Source organism: Alosa alosa, chromosome 1 (assembly GCF_017589495.1).
Source record: "Alosa alosa isolate M-15738 ecotype Scorff River chromosome 1, AALO_Geno_1.1, whole genome shotgun sequence".
Lineage (NCBI taxonomy): Eukaryota > Metazoa > Chordata > Actinopteri > Clupeiformes > Clupeidae > Alosa > Alosa alosa.
This window is the reverse complement of record NC_063189.1, coordinates 25,807,181-25,818,314: the sequence shown is the minus strand read 5'-3', so window position 1 is coordinate 25,818,314 and position 11,134 is coordinate 25,807,181. Positions and strand designations below refer to the sequence as shown.

The following is an 11,134-nucleotide window of genomic DNA, read 5'->3' as shown; positions in this document are numbered from 1 at the left end:
TGTTGCGGACCCATATTTTGAGAAATGCTGAATAGACCACAACCAGTTTCAATACTCCGACCACGGTCACCGTTAGACTAAGGGGAGGAGGGATGAAAAAAGATCTGGCCACAGTTCTTCCAGAACCGTGCCAAGTAAAAGCGTTATCAGTTTGTGTGAATGAAACGAAGCGTAGGCCATAGTGTGACATCGTAAAACCAATGGTGTAGAGATGGCGCCACAGGTTTTTTTAAGTGAGCCACGTTTGGATGTAGGCAATTTATATTCACAATACTTGGGCCTACTAAAATAAATATTATTTTATTGCACTTGTATTGGTTGTTTAGAGTAAAAAAAACAATCGGTCGGTATTAGCATAAGTTTACAACCCGGCAAGTCGGTCGGACTAAAGGGAAAAAAAATAAATATTTGGGTCGGTTCTAAATTGACAGGGTCGGTCGGGTTACGGCAAACGAAAATATTTTTAAGGATGGCCTTAATGTTGGGGTGCTGATGGATCAGTATTAGCGTGCTGATTATAGCAATATTTAGGTACTGATTATGGTCTGCATTGGGTACTTTGCGGTGGTCCTACATTCCTGTGTGTGTGTGTGTGTGTGTGTGTGTGTGTGTGTGTGTGTGTGTGTGTGTGTGTGTGTGTGTGTTCTGGCACAGCCTTAATGTCCCACCATCTGCCACCCTCTGCAGGTAACACCTCGCCAGCAGGCAAGCCATGCCAGTCAGCCAGGCACTGCAATGACTGCTCTGAGACCTCCAGTCTGGAGGAAGGTAGGGTGTGTGTATGTTAGTGAGCTCCACAGTGTGTGTGTGTTTGTGTTTGTGTGTGTGTTAGTGAGCTCCACTGTGTGTGTGTGTGTGTGTTTGTGTTTGTGTGTGTGTTAGTGAGCTCCACTGTGTGTGTGTGTGTGTTAATGTTTATTTGTGTGTGTGTGTGTGTGTGTGTGTGTGTGTGCTTGTGAACATGTGTGTGTTAGCGCGTTGTACTGCTTGGGTAGGTGAGGGTGTGTAGTGATGGTGTCAGACAGTTCTCGTGTGGCCTGTCCTTGTGTCTGGTTCTGAGGGGAGGGAGGCTGCAGGTGTTTCTGGATCCGTGTGGAGGACAAGAGGCAGCACTCATGCTCACAAAGAAACCTCAGAGCCACTTTATACTACACATCCCCATTTACTTAGTAGGCTACACATTACATGTTCGCCGGGGTTTGGTAATCGATGAAGAGAAAGAATAAGAATTACTAACATGTTCTTCTACTGTAGTGAGAAGAGTACAACAGTATAGACCCTTTCAACAAGGTAAACAAAAACAATGCTTGAACGTTCTATTTGGGCCCCAATCTACTTCCTCTGCATTAAGATAACATATGGAATGTTAAAAAGGAAGTCTTGTGGGGCCAACTATGATGCTGATAATGGAACTCTCTTGAAAGGGTCTATACTAAGGATGTGAATATGAATATGAAGTATTAAAAATCACTTGGAGAGATCTAAGATGTTTGACGATGACAGAGACTGTAGTAGATGACCCATAGCTATGAAGAGTATGTTTTGTCTTTTCTGTGTTCCCTCTTGCATTCTTCTTATTGACCTTCTCACTCCCCCTTCTCTTCCCCTCCTCCTCCTTGTTTTTTCTCTCCCTCTCTTCCTGCCTTGACATTTCCTCCCGGTGTCTCTCAGCGTTCTCAGATCTGGATCTGGAGCCATATGGTGGAGCCGGCGCTTGGATGAAGCGGAGCAGCAAAGGTGCTGGCCGCGGGTAAGGCCCTCCTCTCACTACTCCGCTACGCTTCACGGGAAAGGTGGTAGGAACAAACAGTTGGTAGTCAGTAGAAGTGACCAAATATAGCACCTTCTTATCTGGTCTTTTTCTAACCATGTATCATCTATAGTATTAAAGGTAATAATGTGGCCCTTAGTGACTGAAGCATGTCTGCTATAGAAATCATAATTAATGTTTGAAAATGTTTAATGTTTAACATTAATGTTTAATGAAATGACATGCAGGAAGGATTATCGGTTACACTTTACTTGACAGTGTCGACATAAGAGTGACATGACGGTCATGAACGTGTCATAAACAAGTCATAATCATTAATGACGTGACGCTTCTGTTGTTAAGTGACATTCGATTTTTGTCATAACAAGTTAGGTTTAGGATTAGAGTTAGGGTTAAGTTTCATGTGTCATGATGACAGTGTCATGTGTTCACGATAGTGTCATGTCACTCTTATGTCGATACTGTCAAGTAAAGTGTTACCGGATTATCTATATCTTACTGCTATCAGGACATCCATCCAAAATCCAATATGATTTGATTTGGCGTAAAGCATACCTGATTCATTAAAATAACCTACATGGTAAAATATGTAGTTGTACAATCATGCCAGTGTGACAGTAGTTTGCTGGTAGGTTGATGCATAAATGCAATGCAAATAATTATTGAGAAATATTCACGTGTAGCATATTTAAAAAATGTACAGTGCGTGGCCAAGAGGAGTGTCTCAGTTCTGTTTTAACACCCTATTCCATCGTGGTCTCTCCTCTCTCCACCTGTAGGGGGCAGTGCTGCCGGAGTCACCAGCGGGATAGCAGGAGGAGGGGTCGTGCCGAGCACAACGGAGAGGTGGAGTGGGGGCGCCAGAGCCCGTCCCGTGCGCCGGGCCACTCGGAGCAGGTGAGGCAGGGCAGGGAAGGGGACAGTCACTATCTACCCCAGAGACCACAAGACCAACAAGACCTCTTGTACAAGAGCAGAGCATATTTCCGTAACGCATACGTACAATCATGTGGTGCATATGTTGTTGTAAATATTGCCCATATAGGCACATATTTGTGTTTTCTCCACAACAGTGTGTATTCTCTGGTGTGTATTGTGCCCTCATTCGTCTCCCTCTCCCCTTCTCCCCTTCTCTCTGTGCAGTGCTGTGCTGGTGAGAAGTGGAGCTGTATGACTGGGAAGAAGCCCAAAGCGAGAGCCTCAGGTGCTGACAGGTACGCAGAAACTAGCAGGGACAGAAACGCCCGCAGGAAATGGACCTCCGCACCTCAACCCGACCCAGGGAAATGAGTTGAACCCCATAAACCATGTCAATGTGAAACACAGAAACGCAGCTGCCGGCTCTGTCTTATTGTGTAGAACTTAATTAGGTTCAGTTTACCAACACCACCACATCTCTACAATTAAGCTGATGTTTACTACAAAAGTGCAGACACCTTCTGGTTCCTTTACTTCCAGTCAGAGGACTAGGGGAAAATGTTTGCAGTACCTTTATGATTGATTTTCAAGGTCAGACTGGCTCTCAGACAACAAATGTGTTCCAAGGGATGTATATTTCTCCTCCAAAGAATTGTATGGTACACATTATATTTGTATATTGTAGGAATATAATGTATAGCACCGAAAAGGTAAGCAATGTGGGAAAATCTATGTGTTGAATAGTTTGAGGGACAAAACAACTCAACAAAACAATAAAACTTGTTTTGCCATGGCCTCAATGACTGATAGAATTTGATATTTACCACTTAAATATCACCAGAGGACCCTGTTTGGCAAAGTTAAAGGTTAGTCTGTCTGTCAGCCATGTTATAAACACAGCCATGTGCTTAGATTAGCATTTTAGGAACTGGACGATACGCAGAGTTCATGCCCAGCATGTGAGGTAGAGAGAAAGAGACAAGCATAAAATGCCAAAGGAAATATGACATTTTTCACTTGTCCTAGTCTTAATATGTCATGCTAATTGGATTTCACAGACACTGATGTCCAAATTGATCAGGTGGCGTAAGATAGCCACCTGTGTTATCCAGCCTCAGTTCCCGAATACAAGTGAATCTAGGTGGCAAAACTCTGCTTTAACACTGCGGGTAGCTCAAGGTGAAAGCCCTCTGTGTCCTGTAGTAAGGGGCATGTCTGTCCCCTGAGTTTTCACACCATAATGGCCAAAAATGGCTTTGTGTCAAGTTTGGCCCTGAGCCAGTGACATTTCAGGATGGCTACAGAAAAGACAAAAACATGGTGCTGAAGTACGTACGTACTGTACGTGCGTACATACACACAGAGACACAAACAGGGTAGGCCTACAGTTCCTCCAGGTGTGTGTGTGTGTGTAAAAGTAGTAGACATAGTATGAAGAATAAGAACAGCTTCTCTTTACTAATTAATATTCTGTCTTTCATTTGGGGTAGTCCGGTTTGTTTCCTCAACCCAATGTTCCCTCAGTCAGGAAAAATGTAGCGACTGTGGGGTTTCAAAGGTCATGCTCTGGCCTCATGTTTCATGGTGCTTTCAAATGTGCTTTGATGACCATGCATGTGACTCAAGGCTGGGTCATGGGGTTGATGAATGTCAAACCACCAGAAACTGAGCAGAACAGACTTAGACTGACAGGTTCTATTTCAGAGCCTGTTCAAAAATGGCATCTTTCATGTAGTTTAGTAGATTGTAAGAGTTGCGTGTAATTTATTGCTTCACTGATCTGTTGGGCCTGTTGCCTTTATGATCAGGGTTGTATAAGGGCTGTTGTGGTAGCATAGTTGCACTCCTAGCGGCCAAAACCACTCAAATCCTTACCACCGTTTACATTTCTTTCCCTAATTTACCCCAGAGCTTTCAACACTCAAAATAGCCTCTTCCATTGTATCTTATGACATGTTTGTTATGCCAGTGCTATTATTTGACACTGTGGTCTAAGGTCTAAGCCTGAGATGTCGTGCTAGTTTGAGCTGTCTGGGATGACGAGATGTGGTCCAATCTGAGGGGGAACATTCTGTCTGTGCTGCCTTTCACAACCTGACCGTTCAAAACCAGCGTGTGTTTTGACGGAAGCATCTGCTACCTCTGCTTTGAAATTGTTGCCATCTTAAGGACTTGGAAGAGAATGGGTAAAGGAGGAAGGTCTGTTTAGGCCATCACCACCCGCTGCCTGGCGTTCGCCTGAAAGTGGGTTGCTGTACTGACGTCTTCTGTGTGTTCATTCACAGTTGTGTTTGGAGACTGACAGCCTCGTTTCTTAAATCTGGTTCTTCTGTACCCAGTTTCAGAACAGAAAGCCCAAGTTCTGTTGAAAGAAAATGTCCTCGCTTCCTTTGTCCCTCTGTCCCTTTCTATATCAGTCTTGCCCCCTCTCTCTGTGTTTGCTTCTTTCTCTCACTCTCATATTAGCCCAGAGAGAAGAGGACAAATCTCTGCTTTGCTATAAAAACACATTTAAGATCCTCTCCTCTCTCCTCCCTCCACCCTTCTCCCTCTCCCTCTCCCTCTTCCCCTCTCTCTCTCTCTCTTTCTCTTTCTCTTTCTCTTTCTTTTTCTCTGTGTTTCAGGGAGAGGGCAAGGCGAGGGGAGGCAGACGAGAGCTTTGTACCCAACGGGATCCGGCGGCCCTCTGCTGCTCAGAAGATAAGGCAGACTAGGGGTGAGCTGGGCTGGACTGGGCTAAAGGCCCTCTCTGTATGCTACAGACACACACCAATCACACTGCACCCACTCTAATGAGTACTCGACAGCGACACACACGCACACACACATAACACTTACAAAACCCAAAAAGCATAGATCTGACCTATGTCCCCACACCCTAACTGCACACACATACACACTGTTGGTCTTGGTGCAGGGACATGGGCGAGCTTCTTTTCTCACTCTCACACACAACAGTATAGGCAGTGCATCATGGGCTATGCGCAGGGATGTGTGATGGGATGTAGGTCACTGTGTAAAGGTAGTCCACATACTGCAAATCCTCCATCTGTCGGTAATGCATGTAAGTAGGGAAGTCGTTGTGCTGGCACTATACTCCTATTCTGATCCTGTCCTCCTTTAAATTTCATTATTATTCATTATTATAGCACCATTAACTAAAAAAATATTTCACCATGTTATACAAAGTAATGCAATATTGCACAATCCATAATGCTTTTACAATGAGCACAGGTGACAGGAGCATGATTAAAAAAAAATCCATTTTATTTTGACCTATATGTGATGATGATGCGCAAGTCAGTTCAAAACTGGGGACTCGTATGCATGTAGTCAGCATGGGAAACGGCAGCAATGGGAGACATCCATTACAATTTCCATTTTCACTTTTGGGAAATCTTTTGATTTGGTGTGCGTCTGTCAAATAGGCCCTGACGCATACGGAGAAACCTCCTCTGAGAGTTCCTACTCCACCACCTCCAGCCCTCAGCACCTTCAGCATGCCAGTTTACAGAGCGAGGATGAGGATGACGAAAATGAGGATGACGATGATGATGATAGAGGTCTGACACTCTTCTGACTCATAACCCCTGCCTGTGTGTGTGTGTGTATGTGTGTGTGTGGGCATAATCACAACAAATGATTTATACTGTTTAAACTCCTCAAGGGACTGTCGCTGACCAATACATTTCTTACCAACTCTGAATTCTGAACCAACTCTGGTTTAGTGGAATCCACCTCTGGGCCTCCCCGAATTGAGAAGAGGCCAAATTATCTTCTGTTTTGATGAGAATGAAGAACTTGTTGTTCTTGTGCCCTCTTCTCAGACACAGGAAGCCAGTCGGACACGGGGACTCTGCGAGCGCGTCCTGCCAAAGGCGCCAGCGGGAAGGCCGTGGCCCTGGTGAACCCCATGCTGCCCCCTGCCCTCGAAAAGGAGCCCTCCCAGCACAGCAAGACCTCCGAGGGGCTGCAGTCTCCTCTCGGGGGGGTTCCCGCGGGGTGCCCCTTCTACTCCAAGCCGACCGCAACCCTGGAGCCCATCCTGGCCAGTCCTGGTGATGCGCGGAGCTCTCACCAGCACCCTCCCATGGCTGCGGTCAGCGCCCTGCCCATCTCTGCCCAGCATGCCAGCGACCCCTCGCCCTCCGCCAGCACCCCTCCCCTGCCTTCCCACCCGTCCTCCCTCCCGCTGCGGGTACAGGGCGGCGGAATGCCTACACACCCGGCTGTGCCCACGCACACGCCCAGCACGGGGCCCTCGCCCAGCCCGGCGCTGCCCCCCAGCACGGCGCACAGCGACAGCACCAGCCCCAGCGCCACCCATCTCCTCTGCAGCTCCAGCAGCGCCGGCTGTGCCAGCGCCAGCCTCTCCGGGAACCCAGTGGGCATGACTGCGGCGGGCACAGCTATGCACGTGCCTCAGGCCGGCCTCCAGCTGGGCTGTAATGCCTGCGGGTGCCGGGGCAGCTGTGGCGGCAGCGGTAGTGGTGTGGTCAGCGGCGCAGGCGTAAGCGGAGGCGTTGGCGGCGGCGGCGGTGGTGGTCACCAGGCGACGACGGGCTTCTTCCTGCCCCCGCAGCAGCTGGCGCCGCGCCAGATGTTCAGCACGGCGCCGCCGCCGCTGCCCTTCCTGCACCTGCCCTCGCACCTGTGCAGCGCCAGCTACCCGCCCGGCGCCCAGGCCCACCAGAGCGGCCACGGCGCCACGGGAGCCCCCGGCGGCCAGCAGCTGTCCTTCTACCCGCACGGCCCCGCCGGCGCCCCGCACCACGCGCACGGCCCGCCGCCCACCGCCACCTTCTCCGCCGGCCCGCTCCTGCACGCCCACTCGGAGCACCTGCTGGCCGCCGCTGCGGTGGCCGCCGGCCAGCAGCCGGGCTACGGCCTGCCGCAGATGGCCGCCTTCAGCCGCTTCTATGCGCCGGTCTTCCCGTCCGTGGCCATGCATGCTGCCGGCGGAGGAGGCGGAGGGATGAAGAAGGGCAACAACGTGTCCTGCTACAACTGCGGCCTGAGCGGCCACTACGCACACGAGTGCAAGCAGCCCACGGCGGACACCGGCCAACCAGGTAATGGTGGCGGGGTGACGGTAGCCGCGGCGGCGGCAGCAGCGGCAGCAGCAGCAGCAGTGGCCGCCAGCGCTGCTAGCCTTAACGGCAGGGGCAGGAGATGAGATGATGATGATGATGATGATGCTCTCTCATGTCAATCTCTAATCTCTGTGTGTGTCTCTCTCAGCACTGACGCCGTACTGACGCTGCCTCCTGTGTGTCTGTGTGTGTCTGTCTGTCGGTCTGTGTGTGTTTTGGTGTTGTGTGTGTGTGTGTGTGTCTGTTTGTGTGCATGCATGTGTATGTATTTGTGTTGGGGAGTGCTGGTATTTGCGTTTGTGTGTGTGTGTGTGTGTGTGTGTCTGTATGTGTGCATGTGGGTGTGTGTTACAGGTGGATTCCGGCTTAAGTACGTTGCCCCCCACTCTTCTGAAGCACTAGACAAAGCTGACTGACAGACAGCAAGGGGACCAAGGAGTAAACGTTTGTTTCTTTCTCGGACTCCCTTGAGGCTTCGTTTGCGTTTCCACCGCAGTAAACACGCACTGCGCCTGGGACCAGGTGGCAGAGGCGATTATTTCAAAGGTGATCTTTGGTTAATGGAATAGCTTAAGAATGTCTCTCTGATTTTGAAAAAAAGGGCAGGTTAAAAGATGTGCCTCTCAAATGCAGCAGCATACTACCTTTTACATTGCAACAATTACAAGAACATTTAAAAGAAAGGACAAGTGTCTCGTTCATAAATGGAGTTAATTTCATTGTATCTGATAGGACTATGTGGTTACATTATGTTTCATATGGTCCACTACATTACAATAGCTTTCATTTATTTTGTAAACATCTAATTGTAAATGGCTGTGGGCCATTGTCATCATTTTTGTTCTTTTATCAAAACATTAAAAGGGTAATTTAAAGATGTTATTACAGTCTTATAAAAAAACATGATCCTGAAACTTGAGACTTATATTTGGTAAAGTTGAAAAGCTCTGAATGTAAATGCTGTTTCTGTTGGCTTGATCGGTGTCATTTCATGTAATGTGAATTGTTTCAAGTTCATAATCATGATTCAGACATAGTGTTGTACTGCTGTTTTTTTTGCTTGTTTCATTTTTTGTTTGTTCTTTATTTTTACATATTTGTTTTGTTTGAAAATTGTAAAGCACTATGTTATGACGCTCAGCGTAACTTGATGTTCATGTCAGGTCCTTAAGTGCACTGAGAGTAATCTGTACTGATCTGTCCACTGTGCCGTTTGACTTAGGAGGGCTTTGGAGAGGCGTGCTGTCATTTGGTGGTGTGACCGCCAGAGAGCGCTCTAGTGACTGTGCTCTGGTGCTTGCACACACAGCATGTATACGTTTTAAAAGAAGAGAGTACTTAGTGTCCCAAGTATTTTTTTTATTTTTATTTTTATGACTTGTTAGCGTTTATTTTCATGTAACACACTTCCATTTCTACCAACTGGATTGTGACGTCCAGGGTAAAAAAAAAAACTTTTTTAAAAAATTGGTTATTGAGGTGAAACTTTATTGGAATGGATACTTTATTTGGAAATGAAGTCATTGTGAAGCACATATGTTTACCTGCATGCTCTTTGGCCAGGATGTGTTGTGTTTGTCAAGCGTACATGATGTGGGATATCTGTTCAGTTGCCACTAAAACCAAGCAGTGTAAACACGTTTGTACTGACAAACCTTCAACCTTTTTTTTAACAGCTATGTTTTTGTTCTCTGGAAATCTTGCTTAAACTGCCAAAGCAGACTTAAGGAAAAATCCCCTTACTTTTTTATAATATATGCAAACAGATAATTTAAAAAAATATTTTATATTGGTTTTGATTAAGGGATCATGATTTTGACTTTCTTTATGTACAAAATCTTTAAAAGACAAAAAAACGCACAGCCCTCTTTCACTGATCTAGAGGGTGGGGGAGAGGGAGAGACCCGCCCTGCATTTGCGCAGCTGCAGGAGGTGTTTGTTATATTTCTTTGGAGAGATACTGTGCCGTATAAATGAGGTAAATTGTTACCCTGGGTTTGTGTTTACTGTTTCATATCTAAACGTTGATATTTACTGGAAAGTTCGAATATATTTCTAGAGAGAAATTTGCATTTTAAGCAAATTTATCTTAAACCCATTGAGTTATCAGCAATAAATATTGAAAAAAGGACCAAGCTCTCTGTTGTTGTTTTTTTTGGTGTCACAGATTTCTTTCAAAAAAAAAAAATTGTATGTGAATATTTATATATATATATATATATATATATATATATATATATATATATATATATATATATATATATATATATATATATATATATATATTGGAATATCTGCTATTTCACCATAAGGACACTAGATGGTAGTCAACAACAGATTCATCTAAAAGACATTGACTATGTCAAGAGAAGAAATGCCTTCCACTCTTGGTTGAGTTCTGCATAAAGGTGAGAAAGAGACTTCATCTGCTCACCTACTTAGGCCGCATGTATTGGTTCATGTGCTGACAGTGTGACTATGTTTGTACACCAAGACCAAGTGGATCTATTTTATTTGTTATTGTAATTTAGGTACACACCATTTTGTTTTGCCAGGCACTTTATTTTATAATTTGTCCACTGCTGGGTTCCATTTGAAAGAACCATCGCAATGCAGAGAGTAATTTATGGAATGTTTTTTGTGACAAAATTAAATAAATAAATGAAATATGAAATCAATAAATGAAATATGAAATAAATAATTAAAAGTTGAAATAAATAAATAAAAAGTTAAATAAATAAATAAAATGTGAAATAAATAAAAGATTAAACGTAAAAAACATATATACATTGACATTTACATTTACATTCCATATGCACGGTCATGCAATGTGCCATGAAATGAATAAATACGTCAGTCACCCATTAAAGCGGGACCTAACCACTGATTGCTGCCTGAAATAACACGAAGTGATCCAGCTCTTGAGTCAGACTGTACTAAGGAGATAGCTCAGACTTGTATCATAACTCACGAAACATACAACAACAAGGATTTCATTCTAAATTCATACTTTTGGGAAGATATCAGGTGTGAAAGCGTTCTGTCATTTGATGGGTCTGTTTGCTGTGTCTCAGGGGGTTGATAAGACATGCTATGTGCACATCTAGAGCTAGCGCTAACAGTTAGCACAAGCGTTAGCTAGTTATCGACATCTACAGAAAGCGAACTTCTATCTAAGGCAAACGACTTTGCTATTGCTTCTATTTATAGTAGGGTGCCCAGACGTCCCAGTTAACTTCACTTGAGCTGAATTCACCTCGTTTGTTATATGATACATAAACAATAAAGCTTGAGATGCCCATGCCGTGAACTCTTATTATGTGAGTGTCAGCAAAGATTGTTAAGGCGGAGC

General features: G+C 45.4%; 1 protein-coding gene across 1 annotated transcript in view; it reads left to right on the top strand.

Annotated features, from left to right (window-relative positions):
* The window catches only part of zcchc2 (zinc finger, CCHC domain containing 2), a gene marked incomplete in the record, with an annotated part of 44,012 nt that extends 34,099 nt beyond the window's left edge, over positions 1-9,913 (top strand). The window contains 8 exon segments of the mRNA XM_048248061.1: positions 688-768; positions 1,672-1,750; positions 2,551-2,668; positions 2,915-2,985; positions 5,314-5,405; positions 6,118-6,252; positions 6,517-7,761; positions 8,137-9,913. Coding sequence (XP_048104018.1) covers positions 688-768; positions 1,672-1,750; positions 2,551-2,668; positions 2,915-2,985; positions 5,314-5,405; positions 6,118-6,252; positions 6,517-7,761; positions 8,137-8,198 — 1,883 coding nt within the window.
* Positions 9,914-11,134: the final 1,221 nt, after the last annotated feature.